Source organism: Hyperoodon ampullatus (assembly GCF_949752795.1).
Source record: "Hyperoodon ampullatus genome assembly, chromosome: 3".
Lineage (NCBI taxonomy): Eukaryota > Metazoa > Chordata > Mammalia > Artiodactyla > Ziphiidae > Hyperoodon > Hyperoodon ampullatus.
The window spans coordinates 36151823-36169174 of record NC_136916.1 but is presented as its reverse complement, the minus strand read 5'-3'; the positions used below and the strand labels follow the sequence as shown (position 1 = coordinate 36169174).

The 17352-nt window shown below is 39.7% G+C and overlaps 1 protein-coding gene across 5 annotated transcripts in view; it reads right to left on the bottom strand.

The window, feature by feature from the left end:
* CPEB1 (cytoplasmic polyadenylation element binding protein 1) overlaps window positions 1–17352 on the bottom strand; it is a gene marked incomplete at its 3' end in the record, with an annotated part of 98607 nt that overhangs the window by 64716 nt on the left and 16539 nt on the right. For 3 of the 5 annotated variants that reach the window (XM_079701382.1, XM_079701383.1, XM_079701381.1), the window contains exon 1: window positions 16675–16843. Coding sequence is in view for 1 of the 5 variants with exons in the window: in XM_079701379.1 (XP_079557505.1) it covers window positions 16675–16849 (175 nt within the window). Of the gene's footprint in view, window positions 1–16674; window positions 16850–17352 lie in introns of those variants that run through there. The other 2 variants (XM_079701379.1, XM_079701380.1) reach the window with 1 other exon arrangement.

Genomic DNA, 17352 nt, shown 5'->3' with positions numbered 1-17352 from the left:
GGAACATTCTACCCAACAACAAATACACATTCCCAAGTGCATATGGGACATTTTCCATATGTTAGGCCATGAATTAAGTCTCAATAGATTTTAAAAGATATCATACAAAGTATCTTCTCTGATAACAACAGGATGGAGTTAGAAATAATAACGAAAGTAAAACTGAAAAATCCACAAAACTGTGGAAACTGAATAACACACTTTTAAACAACCAATGGATCAAAGAAGAAATGAGAACGGAAATTAGAAAACATTTAGAGACAAATGAGAACAAAAACACAACATACAAAAACTTAAGGGATGCAGCAAAAGTGGTGAAGGAAATTTATATCTATAAAAGATCATATTAAAAACAAGTAAAAACTCAAATCAACAACCTAACTTTACAACTTAAGGAACTAAAAAAAGAACAAACTAAACCAAAGCTAGGAGAAGGAAGAAAATAAAGATTACAGCAGAAATAAACAACATAGAAAACAGAAAAACAATACAGAAAAGTCAATAAAATCATAAGTTGGTTTTTTGAAAAGATCAACAGAAACAAAACTTTATCTAGATGGACTAAGAAAACCTGGAGAGAAGACTCAAATTTCTAAATCAATAGTGAAGGTGGGGGTGTTACTACCTATTCCACAGAAATAAAAGAATTAAAAGAGTACTGTGAACAACTATATACCCAAAAATTTGATAACCTAGATGCAGTGGACAAACTCCTAGAAACATAACTTACAAAGACTAAATCACAAACAAATAGGCAACCTGAATCTATGTATTACTAGTAAGGAGATTGAATCAGTAATCAAGACTCTCCCAGCAAAGAAAACTTCTGGACCTGATGGTTTCACTGGTGAATTCTACCAAACATTTAAAGAATTAATACCAACCCTTCTCAAACTTTTCCAAAAAACTGAAGAGGGAACACTTCCCAATTCATTCTATGAAACCAGCATAATCCTGATATCATAAAAAGACACTACTAGAAAACTAAAGACCAATACCCTTCATGAACACTGATGTAAAAATCCCCAACAAAATACTAGCAAACAGAATTCAACAGCACACTAAAAGAATTATACACCATGACCAAGTTGGATTTATTCCTGGAGAGCCAAGGATGGTTCAACATACAAAAATAAAATCACACACACAAAAAAGACAAAACAAAAAAACTAGTGTAATACACATCAACAAAATGAAGGGAAAAAAAACACATGATCAACTCAGTTGATGCAGAAAAGCATTTGTCAAAATTCAACACCTTTTCATGATCACTCAACAAAATAGGAATAGAAGGAAATTACCTCCACGTAATAAATGCCATATATGTAAAACCCACAGAAAACATCATATTCAATGGTGAAAGACTGAAAGCTTTTTCTCTTAAGATCAGGAACAAGGCAAAGATGCCTGCTTTCACATTTCTCTCAACATAGTACTGGAAGTTCCAGCCAGAGCAATTAATTGGGCAAGAAAAATAAAAGGCATCCAAGTTGGAAAGGAAGAAGTAAAATTATCTCTGAGGAGAATACACTCTTATATGCAGAAAATCCCAGACTCCACAAAAATACTGTTAGAACTAATAAATGAATTCAGCAAAGCAACAGATAAGAAGCCAACACACAAAAACTAGTTGCAATTATATACACAAATAACGAACAATCTGAAAAGGAAATTACAAAAACAATTCCATTTATAATAGCATCAAAAAGAATAAAATACTTAGGAATTAACTTAACCAAGAAGATAAAAGACTTGTACAATGAAAACTACAAAACACTGCTGTAAGAAATTAAAGATGACATAAGTAAATGTAAACACATCCCATGTTCATGAACTGGAAGACTTAATATCGTTAGATTGTCAGTACTACCCAAAGTGATCTAAAGATTCAGTGTAATCCCTATCAAAACCCCAATAACATTTTTTTGCAGAAACAGAAAAATCCATCCTAAAATTCATATGGAATCTCAAGTGACCCGAATAGCCAAAACAATCTTGAAGAAGAACAACAAAACACAAAGACTCATGTTTCCTGGTTTTAAAACTTACTACAAAGCTACAGTAATCAAAACAGTATAGTATTAGCATAAAGACAGACATATAGACCAATGGAATAGAAGGCCTGGAAATAAACCCTTGCATATATGGTCAAATGATTTTTAACAGGAATGCCAAGATTATTCAATGGGGGAAAGTACAGTCTTTTCAACAAATGGTGCTTGGAGAACTGGATATCCACCTTCAAAAGAATGAAGTTAGACCCTCACCCAACACCATTTTACTCTAAGTGGATCAACAACCAAAATATAAAACCTAAAACAATAAAACTCTTGGAAGAAAACATAGGACAAAACCTTCATGACATTGGGTTTAGCAATGATTTCTTGAATATGACTCCACAGGCACAAGTAACAAAAGAAAAAACAGACAAATCAGATTTCATGAAAATGTAAAAACTTTGTACATCAAGAGACACTAACCACAGAATAAAAAGTCAACCCACAGAACTGGAGAAAATATTTGCAAATCATGCATCTGGTAAGGAATTAATATCCAGAATATATAGAGAATTCCTAAAACTCAACAAGAAACCAAACCACCCAATTTAAAAGTGGACAAAGGGCTTGAATGGACACTTCTACAAAGAAGATACAGAAATGGCCAATAAGCACATGAAAAGATGCTAAACATCACTAATCACTAGAGAAATGAAAATCAATACTACAAGATAACACCTCACACCCATTAGGATGGCCACATTAAAAAAAAAAGCAAACAAGTGTTGGTGAGGGTGTGGAGAAACTGCAACCCTTGTGCACTACTGGTAGGGATGTAAAACAGTATAGCCTCTGTGGAAAACAGTATGGCAATTCCTCAAAAAATTAAAAATAGAATTACCATGTGGTCCAGCAATAACACCTCTTGGTATATACCCAAAAGAGTTAAAGCAGGATCTCAAAAAAATATTTGTACATCCATGTTCATTCACAGCAGCATTATTCACAATAGATAAAATGTGGAAGCAACCCAAGTATCCATCGATAGACGAATGGATAAGCAAAATGTGGTACATATGTACAATGGAGTACATTATTCAGCCTGAAAAAGGAAGTAATTCTGCTAAACGTTAGCATGGATAAACCTTGAGGACATTATCCTGAGTGAAATAAGTCACAAAAAAACAAACACTGTATGATTCCACTAACATGAGGTAGAGTAGTCAAAACCATAAAGACAGAAAATACAATGGGGGTTGCCAAGGACTGGGGGTAGGGAAGAATGGGGAGTTATTGCTTAATAGGTATACAGTTTCCGTTTTACAAGATGAAAAGAGTTATGCGGAATGGATGGTGGTGACTTTTGCACAACTATGTGAATGTATCTAATATCACTGAACTGTACGCTTAAAAATGGTGAAGATGGTAAATTTTATTTTGCCACAATAAAAAAGAAAAAAGTCTTAGATGTTATCAATACTGAATGTGGAGCCCAGAGATAAACCCATGCACATATGGTCACCTTATCTTTGATAAAGGAGGCAGGAATGTACAGTGGAGAAAGGCCAGCCTCTTCAATAAGTGGTGCTGGGAAAACTGGACAGGTACATGTAAAAGTATGAGATTAGATCATTCCCTAACACCATACACAAAAATAAGCTCAAAATGGATTAAAGACCTAAATGTAAGGCCAGAAACTATCAAACTCTTAGAGGAAAACATAAGCAGAACACTCTATGACATAAATCACAACAAGATCCTTTTGGACCCACCTCCTAGAGAAATGGAAATAAAAACAAACAAATGGGACCTAATGAAACTTCAAAGCTTTTGCACAGCAAAGGAAACCATAAACAAGACCAAAAGACAACCCTCAGAATGGGAGAAAATATTTGCAAATGAAGCAACTGACAAGGATTAATCTCCAAAACTTCTAAGCAGCTCATGCAGCTCAATAACAAAAAAACAAACAACCCAATCCAAAAATGGGCAGAAGACCTAAACAGACATTTCTCCAAGAAGATATACAGACTGCCAACAAACACATGAAAGAATGCTCAACATCTTTAATCATTAGAGAAATGCAAATCAAAACAACAATGAGATATCATCTCACACCAGTCAGAATGGCCATCATCAAAAAATCTAGAAACAATAAATCCTGGAGAGGGTGTGGAGAAAAGGGAACACTCTTGCACTGCTGGTGGGAATGTGAATTGGTACAGCCACTATGCAGAACAGTATGGAGGTTCCTTAAAAAACTAAAAATAGAACTACCATATGACCCAGCAATCCCACTACTGGGCATATACCCTGAGAAAACCATAATTCAAAGAGTCATGTGCCAAAATGTTCACTGCAGCTCTATTTACAATAGCCCGGAGATGGAAACAACCTAAGTGTCCATCATCAGATGAATGGATAAAGAAGATGTGGCACATATATACAATGGAGTACTACTCAGTCATAAAAAGAAACGAAATTGAGCTATCTGTAATGAGGTGGATAGACCTAGAGTCTGTCATACAGAGTGAAGTCAGAAAGAGAAAGACAAATACCGTATGCTAATATATATATATGGAATTTAAGGAAAAAAAACATGTCAGGAAGAACCTAGGAGTAAGACAGGAATAAAGACACAGACCTACTAGAGAATGGACTTGAGAATATGGGGAGGGGGAAGGGTAAGCTGTGACAAAGCGAGAGAGAGGCATGGACATATATACACTACCAAACGTAAGGTAGATAGCTAGTGGGAAGCAGCCGCATAGCACAGGGAGATCAGCTCCGTGCTTTGTGACCGCCTGGAGGGGTGGGATAAGGAGGGTGGGAAGGAGGGAGACGCAAGAGGGAAGAGATATGGGAACAGATGTATATGTATAACTGATTCACTTTATTATAAAGCAGAAACTAACACACCATTGTAAAGCAATTATACTCCAATAAAGATGTCAAAAAAAAATACTGAATGTGGGAGCAGACTTTATTTGAATTTTTTTTTTTTTTTTTTTTTTTTTTTGGCCGCACCATACAGCAGGCAGGGATCTTAGTTCCCCAACCAGGGATTGAACCCACACCCCCTGCAGTGGAAGCGTAGAGTCTTAACCCCTGGACCACCAGGGAAGTCCCAGTAGTTCAACTTTTAAAAATACATGACCCCAGGGCTTCCCTGGTGGCACAGTGCTTAAGAACCTGCCTGCCCATGGACATATATACAGTACCAAATGTAAGGTAGATAGATAGTGGGAAGCAGCCACATAGCACAGGGAGATCAGCTCGGTGCTTTGTGACCGCCTGGAGGGGTGGGATAGGGAGGGAGATGCAAGAGGGAAGGGATGTGGGAACAGATGTATATGTATGACTGATTCACTTTGTTATAAAGCAGAAACTAAAAAAAAAAAAAAAAAAAAAAAAAGAACCTGCCTGCCAATGCAGGAGACACGGGTTCACGCCCTGGTCCGGGAAGATCTCACATGCTGCGGAACAACTAAGCCCGTGCACCACAACTACTGAAGCTGCACTCTAGAGCCCGTGAGCCACAACTACTGAGCCCATGTGCCGCAACTATTGAAGTCCGTGCGCCTAGAGCCCATGCTCCACAATGAGAAGCCACCGCAATGAGAAGCCTGTGCACCGCAACGAAGAGTAGCCCCCACTCGCCGCAACTAGAGGAAGCCCGCGCACAGCAACAAAGACCCAATGCAACCAAAAACAAATAATGAATTAATTAATTAAAAAGAAAACAAAACATGACCCCAGCAATGCTCTCATGACTGCATTCTTCATATACACACACCACCATAATCACTGCCACCATTTAGTAAGTGCAGTTATAGGTATTATTCTAGGTACTCAATACACGTATCTTACTCAAGCTTCACAAAAATCCTATAAATGGGTACTATTACTATGCCTGTGTTACAGAAATTTAATCTCTAAGGTTAGACCAAATCAGTAACACAGCCACGATTTGTTCTCAAGTAACCTGCATCCAGAGCCCGCACTTTACTTTGTGTAGGTTTATTATGAAATGGGCAAACTGAATATGCTTTTTCAAAACTATACTTTAACCTCCCCACTTCAGAATACGTGTTTACATTTATACCACCATATAGTGGGTTAACAAACAATCTGGAAGAACCAAGAATGGCTCTATTAGATGCCAAGATCAGACAGACAATGGAACACGTTAAGCAGGAGAATGTGAAAAAGTGTTCAGAGGTGATAACCAAGCCAATCTTGAAAAAGGGTAGGATTTTTTTCTAGGTAGAGAATACTCAATTAAGTATTCTGCTTAACAATTCTTCTATGTACCAGAATAGCATTCCCTCCATGATTTCATCTAACTCAGTGATTTTAATTATATACTAATACATAAAAGGATCTCAAGAAACGCACCAGACAGTATAAAGGAAAAGAACCCTGGGGCACAGTTCTAGAGACATTTTCTGGGTTGACAGCAGTTCATATATGCCACATGTATTCTTTTAACTGAAGAAAATATTTTATAATATGAACAAAAACAAAATTAATTTAGCTTTATACCCTGATTGACTGAAATTTTGAAGTGTGACAATAATTAAGGTCTGCAAAGATATGGAGAAAAGCTCTCATGAAATCCTGACTGGATTGTAAATTGATAAATTCACTTTGAAAAAGAAGCCAGCAACTTAAAGTTTAAAGATAGTATACCTAATTACCCTGCAATTCACATCTAGGCACATATGCTAAAGAAATTCTTGTTACATGCACACAAGGAGATATAAACAAGGATGTTCATCAAAATACTGTTTACAACAGCAGAAAATTGGAAGAGACCTAAACATCTACCAGCAGAGGATCAGGTAAATAATGTATGTATTTATGTAAAATACTAATACACAGCAATTCAAATGCACTGGTTTGACTTAAATATCGATATGGACACACTGTAAACGTAATGATACACTGGGGGTGGGTAGCATATACCAGAAAGACAATATATGTTATGCTATTTATGTAAACCTTTAAAGCAGGGGTCCCCAACCCCCAAGCCTCGGACCGGTACCAGTCTGCGGCCTGTTAGGAACCGGGCCACACAGCAGGAGATGAGCAGCAGGCAGGAGAGCAAGCGAAGCTTCATCTGCCGCTCCCTATCGTTCGCATTACAACCTGAACCATTGCTCACATTACCGCCTGAACCATCTCCCTGACCCCATCCGAGGAAAAACTGTCTTCCACAAAACTGGTCCCTGGTGCCAAAAAGGTTGGGGACCGCTGCTTTAAAGCACGACATTTAGGAAGAGGTATAAGGGGTCTTCTTAGGTGCTGGTAACATTCTGTTTCTTAATTTGAGCTACGGTTACATGGGTGTATTTCTTTGTGATAATTCACCCCATTGTATACTTACTTATGTACTTTCCTGAAAGTATGTTCTATTTACATAAAAAATTAAAACACACAAAGCAATGTTTATGGACAAATACGTAAAAGTATAAAGGAAATACACCAACTTTAGGAGAGTTGTTACCTCTAGGAGAGAGAGTAGGGGGACTTCCCTGGTGGTCCAGTGGTTAAGCACCCATCTTCCAAAGCAGGGGACAGGGGTTCGATCCCTGTTCAGGGAAACAGGATCCCACATGCCATGGGGCAACTAAGCCCGTGAACTCTAGAGCCCACGTGCCCCAACTAGAGAGCCTGCATGCTGCAACTACTAAGCCCACGCACTCCTGAGCCTACACGCCACAACTAGAGAGAAGCCCGCACACCACAACAAAGAGCCCTTGCACTGCAACAGAAGATCCCACATGTTCCAACTAAAGACCCGACGCAGCCAAATAAATAAATAAATTTTTTTTAAAAAAGATGGCGCTGGCCTCAAGGAGAGTAGGGGAAACAAACACAACAAACGCAAAGTTTTATTTGATGTTTCATGTTGCCTCAAAAAGTTTCAAACATGTCAAAACCTTAACATTTGTTAAAGATGGGTGGTAGATACACAGAGATAATTGATTTTCTACTCTTTATTTTGAAATATTTAATAGTAAAAAAATTCTCTACAAAAGCAAAACAAGTACACTTAAATCCCACCATTCAGAGATAACTGCTGTTTTAAAAATGTTGACAGCTCTACTGAGGTATAATTGACATAATAAACTGCACATATTTAAAGTGCAAATTTTGATGTTTCAGTGTGTTACTTCCACGGAACCACCACCACAATCAAGATAATGAATATATCCATCATCCCCAAGTTTCCTCATGCCCCTTTGTAATCCCTCCCCTTCCCGGTCCCTGTGTCCCTTTCCCCAGCAAACTACGGATTTGCTTTCTTTTTTTTTTTTAAGGAGTTTATTAATTAATTTATTTATTTTTTGGCTGTGTTGGGTCTTCGTTTCTGTGCGAGGGCTTTCTCCAGTTGAGGCAAGCGGGGGCCACTCTCTTGTTGCCGAGCACAGGCTCCAGACACGCAGGCCCAGCAGCCGTGGCTCACGGGCCCAGTGGCTCCGCGGCATGTGGGATCCTCCCAGACCAGGGCTCGAACCCGTGTCCTCTGCATTAGCAGGCAGACTCTCAACCACTGCGCCACCAGGGAAGCCCCGGATTTGCTTTCTGTCACTACAGACTAGTTTGTATTTTCTAGAATTCTATGTAAGTGGAATTTTAAGTATATTCTCTTTTTTTGTCAGGCTTCTTTCACTGAGTATAATTATCCTGAAATTCACCTATGCTGTGGCACACATTGATAAATAACATTCTTTTGTATGGACATGCCACCATTTGTTTATCCATTTCCCAACTGATGGACATTGGGTTGTGTCCACTTGTTGGCTATCACAAAGAAAGAGGTTATAAACATTTGTGTACAAGTCTGTCTATGGATACATGCTTTCATTTTTGTTGAGTGACTAGTACTGCCTAAAACTGTCAAGGTCATCAAAAATAAGGAAAGTGAGAAACTGTCACAGTCTAGAAGAGGCTAAACAGACATGGGACTAAATATAACATGGGATCTTGGTACAGAAAAAGGACATTAGACAAAAAAAAAGAATATCGAAATTAAATATGCACTATAGTGTCAATACTGTTTCATTAGTTGTGACAAATGTGACAGAAATTCACTATACTAATGTCAGATGTTAACAACAGGGGAAACTGGATGGGAATATATACAAGAACTCTTTGCACTTTTGTAATTTTTCTATAAATCAAAAACTATTCTAAAACAAAAGTTTCTTTAAAAAATCTATGAGTGGAACTGCTGGGTCGTATGGTAGGTAAGTGTTTAACTTTTTAGGAATCTACCAAACTGTTTTACAAACGGTTGTACCATTTTGCATTCCCCCCAGCAGTTTATGAAAGTTCCAGATCTTCCACATTCATGTCAATTCTTGGCATGGTCAGTCTTCTTAATTTCAGACATTCTAAAAGGTGTGTACATCATTAATATTTTAATATAAAAAATTTTGGTGTATATTTTGCCAAGATATGTATGTACACGCACATGCATATTTTTTTTCAAACAAGATCAGCAAGATCAGATTTCCTAGTTCCTATTGGAAAATGGGCAGCTGCCTAAATCCAAATCTCTCCATGTATCCTCCAAAAAACACATGGATCAACAAAAGTGAATAAAACCACTCACAGACTGAACCTACAGAATATTTAGAAAACAGAATACCATAAACTTAAATTTGCATGTAAGAGGGACTCAGATTTCCAAAACTCAACAGTATGTATATCCAGCTCTGGAGCCCACATTAGAAAAGACCATCAGGCAGCAGCAACCAAACAGAAAATGACACACACAAAAATCATTTACAGTAGCATTAGACAGACACCTACCCAGACCTAGAGATAAACCTAAAAAAGGATGTCCAAGATGTCTATAAAACATTGAGAAAAATTAAAGACCTGATAAATGAAAGGATACACCAGCTTTATGAATTCAAAGATTTGTCGTCAACATACCAATTTTCTACAAATTGATTCATAGATTCAATGAAATCTCAATCAAAATTCCAGCAGAGTTTGGGGGTGGGGGTTGGGGGGTGGGGTGGAACGACGTGATACTGACAAGCTAAATCTATGACCATGTGGAAATGCAAAAATCCAAGAGGAACCAAGAATCATGAAGGACAAAGCCAGAGGACTTCACTACCAAATATCAAAATCTACTATAAAGTTGTAGTAACTAAGACAAGGACAGATAAACAGCTCAATGGAAGAAAACCGATATGCACATACAACACATATACTTGATTTATGAGAAAGGTGACAGCAGTGCAATGAAAAGGGATTTTTTTTTCAACATAGTACTGGGTCAACTGGCTATCCATGCAGAAAAAAATGAATCTTGACCTTCCACCTTACACCATGTACAAAATTAATCCCAGATGGGTTGGAAATCTAAGAGTGAAAGGTAAAACAATAAAGTTTTTAAAACAAGACACAGAATATCTTCATGACTTTGGAATAGGGAAACATTTCTTAAACAGGACACAAAGCATTAACCATATTTGAAAAGTCGATAAACTGGACATCATTAAAACTTAAATTATGTTATTCAAAATATACCAATTAAAAGTATAAAGAGGGCTTCCCTGGTGGCGCAGTGGTTGAGAATCTGCCTGCCGATGCAGGGGATGAGGGTTCGTGCCCCGGTCCAGGAAGATCCCACATGCCACGGAGCGGCTGGGCCCGTGAGCCATGGCCGCTGAGCCTGTGCGTCTGGAGACTGTGCTCCGCAATGGTGAGAGGCCAGCGTACCGCAAAAAAAAAAAAAGTATAAAGACAGGCTACAGGTTGGGAGAAAACATTTCTATTCTATATATCAAAGAACTCATATGCAGAATATATAAACAGTAAACAGGAAAGAGCAGCAAGTAAACAGGAAAAAGGCAGGTAACGGTAAAGAAATATTAGGGTAAGACCTGAAAAGGCACTTCAGGAAAGAGGATATCCAAAGGTCAACAGACATATGCAAAGGTGTTCAACTTCATGAGTCATCAGGGAAATGAAAATTAAAACCGCAATAGAGATGCCATTACATACTCACCAAAATGACCAAAGTGAAAAAGACAATACCAATTGTTAGTGAGGATGGGGAACTAACCCAAACCATCTGACATTGTCACAAGTGTAAACTAGTGCACTTGCTGTGAAAAACTGGCAGCATCTATTAATGCTGAAATCACACATACCCTATAAGCCAACACTCTCCTAGGAGTACACCCAAAAGAAATAAGTTCACCAGAAGACATGTTCATAGCAGTACTATTCATAATGGCCCCAAATGTCTATTAACAGTAGAATGACTAAGCCAGAATGAATATTCATACAACATAATACAGTACAGCAATGGGAACAAATGATCCACAACCACTGGCTGTGATATGGATGAATCTCACAGCTGAAGAGTACATATTTATGATTATATTTATGTAAGTTTAAAAACAGGCAGAACTAATGTATGCATCTAAAAGTCAGCATGGTGGTTTACCCTTAACTAGTTAAGAGACTGCAGGGTTTCTGGGGGCTTCTGGTCTATTGCCTCTATATATGAGTGGATATATACAATATGTGTTTGGTATGTAAAAATTCACTGAATTTGCATATTTATCATAGTAAAAGTATCATACATACTTTTCTGTATGTATGCTATACTTGGATTAAAAGTTAAATTTTTAACTGTTAAAGCCATACATTAAGGTTCTACAAAAAATTTATTTTGTGGGAAGCAACATTTCCCGAAAGTAATTTCAACTGTCTCCTGTTAGCTGGGACTGAATATAGTAAAATTATTATTATTTTTTTTTGGCTGCATTGGGTCTTTGTTGCTGCGCACGGGCTTTCCCTACTTGCGGCAAGCAGGGGCCACTCTCCGCTGCGGTGCGCGGGCCCCTCACCACGGCGGCCTCTCCCGTTGCGGAGCACAGGCTCCAGGCATGCGGGCTTCAGCAGTTGTGGCACGCGGGCCCAGTAGTTGTGGTGCACGGGTTCTAGAGCTCAGGCTCAGTAGTTGTGGCACACGGGCTCAGTCGCTCTGCGGCATGTGGGATCCTCCTGGACCAGGGCTCGAACCCGCGTACCCCGCACCGGCAGGCAGATTCCCAACCACTGTGCCACCAGGGAAGTCCCTGAATATAGTAAAATTTATTTCAGAATAGCTTTTCAGACAATTTAGTGATGATACTCCAGAATAAAAAAGGAAACCATCTCAGTGAGAAATTCAATACATCTGGCTACAATTATATACTTCTTTGGTCCTAAATTGAAAGTCAGCAGTTCATCTAGATCTGGGTGCCAGTTACACGCTTGTGTTCAGTTGGAGACTGTGTGAGCTCTTCACTTATGATATGTACTTTTCTGTATGTGTATTACACTTAAATAAAAAAACTTAATCAGTGTTTCAGTCCCACACCTTACTTACTGTGAACTACTTAAACTAATCTATCCCTTTTCTCAGGGAGTTAACATGAAACTTTTTCCTCCAGTCACTGCCTCCAACCCATCCAGTAGTTAAGATGTCCCTTAACCTCATCCTACCAATTTTCACACTTTAAAGACACTAAATACTCAGTTCATTTATGCTTTAATCACATGTCCATTTACAGCCCATTTCCTTCCTTCCTTAGAGTTTAATATTGACAGATTATGGTTTAAGGGACTAGGGAGTGGGGAAAGGGCCCTCTAAGTAGCAGACACCCCTCTCATGAGGAGTTGCTTGTGTAAGGGATCCAGCTCTAGCCTAACCTTCCAGCCCCATACCAACTCCTACCACCCCATACACAACAACAAGGGCCATCTTGGTGGGATGCTAGCCCAAAAGCTCAGGCCTTCTGCAACTTCTCCTGAACCACAGGAAGTCACAACTTCCCTGTGTGTCAACTGGTAGGAATTAGACAGCTCTAGCCACCCTCCTCCCTCCCTGCCCCACATCTTCTCTCAATTTCTCTTTCATCTCTACTCAGTCAAGGACAGAGAGCAAGTCTGCTGCCTAACAATGGGCTCAACCTTGCCTTCCTTCTTGGAAGCCCCCTCAATCTATACAAATGCTTCTCTTGGAAGACACTTCCCTCGCTTGGCTTGACAGCGGAAGCAGCACTGCACCCCACTGTGCTCCACTAAGAGGGGAGGGAATCACTTCAAATGCTGCCCTCCCTAAGCAGTCTTCTTACACAGACCAGGGAAAGGCTGAGATGATGTTTGTGGTAGTAGGGACAGCTCTGTGGCCTCTTCGTATCTGTGAAGCCAGTGAGGTGTATCTGGCTCCAACTCTTGGGGACTGTCATTGTACCACAGGTCATTTAACACCTCTTCAATTTCAGCTCTGGACCCCAGTGCTAATTCTGAAGCGACAGTTAAAAAAAAAAAAGAAAGAAAAGAAAAAAAAATCTACTCAACATCCAGTTACAATGAAATGGCTTTCTCTTCTTCAAGGTGTGTTTCAAATGCTGCTTCATCCAAAAAGTGTTTCCTAGTTCCCTAACCAGTACAGTCTCTCCTTCCTTTGACCCTGCCACAGCACTTTCCCAATAATACCTTATCAACTGAGCGTGTATTTCTGATACTACTCTCACTGCCTACTATATGCAATGAAATTTTGTCACAGCTAACACACAGCCTTGCAAATGACAATGCAAACATTTGCTCAAATGAAAAAAATAAATGGGACATAACTATTGCAAAGTTAGGTACACCTATATGAAACAAGGTGTGCAATTAAAATTAAATTCGCCTATGCAAAATTCAAACAGCAATGTGAAACACTGTGCCAAGATACACCATTTTTAACAAGTTGTTTTTATTATAAAACATGTTTGGGGACTTCCCTGGTGGCGCAGTGGTTAAGAATCTGCCTGCCAATGCAGGGAACACGGGTTCGAGCCCCGGTCCGGGAAGATCCCACATGCCGTGGAGCAACTAAGCCCATGAGCCACAACTACTGAAGCCCACGCACCTACAGCCTGTGCTCCGCAACAACAGAAGCCACCACAATGAGAAGGCCACACACCACAATGAAGAGTAGCCCCTGCTTGCCGCAACTAGAGAGAAAGCCCACGTGCAGCAACAAGGACCCAATGCAGCCAGAAAATATAAATTAATTAATTTATTTTAAAAAACCCATGTTTGTCACAGAAGAACCAGTAGGGGAAAGCACACAGAAAACAAATTACCCATTACACCTTCACTGCTACATTTATGTCTTATCATTCCAGTCTTTTTCTATACATATATACATACCTGAGACCGTACTGTTTTGCACTTCGCTTTTTCACTTCAGGTACTGTGATTATCTATATCATTAAGTAGTCTTCTACAAACATCATATTAATAACTGCAGAACATTCCACTGCATGGTTACTTCAGCTTTTGTTGTCATCAAATTGTCCCTAGTTATAATACTGTGATAACCAATCTTGTTCTTAGGTTTTGGGGTTTTTTTTTGCGGTACCCGGGCCTCTCACTGTTGTGGCCTCTCCCGTTGCGGAGCACAGGCTCCGGACGCGCAGGCTCAGCGGCCATGGCTCACGGGCCCAGCCGCTCCGCGGCATGTGGGATCTTCCCGGACCGGGGCACGAACCCGTGTCCCCTGCATCGGCAGGCGGACTCCCAACCACTGCGCCACCAGGAAAGCCCTTGTTCTTAGGTTTTTATAATTCTGATTATCTCCTTAGGTAACAGGATTACTTCTGACCAGAAGCTGCAAATTCACGTTAAAGTTCCTCATGGAAAATACATGCCCAAGTTTACTTGCTCATTAACCACAAGGTGGGTTTTCCTGCTGGGGAAACCTGGGAAAGCTGCTCTCTGCTCTAGGCCAGGCAGCCCTGCCTCACCACTCAAGACCAAGAGCCCACAGTCCTGCACCTACATCTCAGGTGGGGACAAGGAGAGAGCTGACCATACCGTGGGGGCCAGGTATGTGCGAAGGACGGACCAGAACACCTTGACCAGAACCTCTCCTACAATCCAGTGAGGTCCCTTCAAACTGCAGTACTGCTTTCCTTATTGAGCCCCCCAGGAGAACTCTGTGAGGCATTTGGGGAGGTACCATTCTGCCCTATAGCTGAAAAAACTATCTACTTCATCTCACTGCCCAAGGTCAACCTTACAACCCAGGTTTCCCTATTTCTTCAAGGTACTCTTCTTGAACTCATGCCCTGAGAAGGCCCTGAAAAGGCCAAGAAGTCTGTACCTTGCAGTCTGGCCAGTCAGTGACCTGGGCAGAGTGGGATGGTAACACTTTCACCAGCACCTGGCATCTTGCCAGTGAGGCCACTGGGCGCCCTGGCCAACTGCAAACATAACACTCCTCAAAGCTCCTGTCTCACTGACCAGGAGCCTTCCCCTCACACAAGTCAACAACCTAGCATTAGCTGAAGATTACTTTGCTTCAAACCATAGAAGTTCCAGCATGTCTGAAGCAACCCAGTGAAATTTAAGTCATTGTTGAGTGTCATTCTTATTGGAATATAACTCATGCAACTTTCTGAAAAGAAAAAAACAACGCATACATAGAACCAAGCAAGTTCTCTGAATTTAACTCAGCATAAGCTGAAGAATAAGGGTTAGCTCACAGCTGACTCCAATTAACAGAAAACATTACATGTATACTCTTTCGGAAGTTAGAAGAGACAAGACCCACCCGTGTCCCCAGCCCCCATGCTCTTCTCTCATTTCCCTTCCAGCACAATTTAATAAATAAATTCCATGGGGCCATCTCCTTCCTAATGGACTTCTCCCTTAAACATTTAGCTACTTTATGTTCACATGCTCCTACATCTTTGTGGGAATTGTTTCCAAGGCCGAGTTAAAAATAAATCAAAGAATTTGTAACTAAAAAACAACAATTACCAGTCCTTGTTCTGAGAATCTGTGTTTTACCAAATATTTTCAAGGTCCGTTTAAAAAATTAAAAACATGTTCACTTTCATCTAAAATAATTCAAACAAAAAATATTCCATCAACATTCCTATAATATGTTGCAACTCCCACAAAAAGATTATGACACACTGTTGGAACACCCAAGCCTCCTTGTGAAGAATCATCTTCAAGACACGCTCCCCTCTCCCCCACTATTCTGTGGAATATACTAAATATCATAAAAATCAAATGCTTGGTGACTTGCACTCATTTTGAAAGAAATTAAAATACTGAAGAGCTGCACCATCCCATACAGTAGCCACTAGTCACATGTGGCTACCGAGCACTTGAAATGAAGCTAATTCAAATTGACCTGTGCTGTAAATGTAAAATATACACTGGATTTTGAAGTCTTAGTACTAACAAAAAGAATATCTCATTAAAAGTTTTTTATGTCAATTACGTGTTGACACGATATTTTGACTATGTTGGGTTAGATCAAGTATTACACTTTTTTAAACTTTCCTAATGCAGCTATAAGAAAATCTATCTTAACATACGTGACTCTACTGTAATTGTATATATAAATAGCCCTGTCACTTTGACCTATCCTTTTTCACCTAATCTTCTTGTGAATCATAAAAAAGATTTCTGTATTATAATCGAAGACGTCTTCACCCCAAAGGGGACCCAATCCACAAGGCAAACTACAAAAGGGGCAAGTGCTGTCAGAGATTCAAGGTCATTCTTCATAGGCGTCACCAGGAAGCTGCCTAGAAACAGCTGTGTACACATGCCTAGCACATCCAAGTTTTCAAATCTAAGTCACCTGGCAAATGATCATGGATTCCTCGATTTACAGGTGTAGTGCAGACTCTACTGAAATCCAGAGAATTATCCAATATGGCATTTATCCTTCGAAAGATATTGGCATTGCTACACGTGGAGAGTGCAGGTGCTTCCTGATTGTCCCAGCAATCTTTTATCCTTCCTGCGTCTTCCTCCTAGACGCAGAAAAAAGATGTTTAGATATAGAGACTTCACACCTCCTTTCTTCTAATCCGACACCACAAGTTAAAGTAACAAGGACTTGGGTTTCTTGCCTATATATTAAAATACTTCACTCTGAGCGAGGCACCCTGAGAGAACCATAAGAGGGAAAAACACTGCAATGTAAGATGCTGCCTCAAGAACCTTCTAACATAATGGGACATGTATAGGAAGTAGAATGGCACAGTAGCAGCAACATGAGCGTTAAGAACCAGACACACCTGGTTCAAATCTTGAATTTGTCTACACAATAGATTTCGCAATAAAAAAGAATGAAGTACTGATACATACTACAACACAAGTAAACCTCAAAAACATTAAGTGAAAGAAGCCAGTCACACAAGACCACAGATTATATGAGCCCAATTATATGAAACATCCAGAATAGGCAAATCTAAAGTAGATTAGTTGGGGCTTCCCTGGTGGTGCAATGGTTAAGAATTGCCTGCCAGGGCTT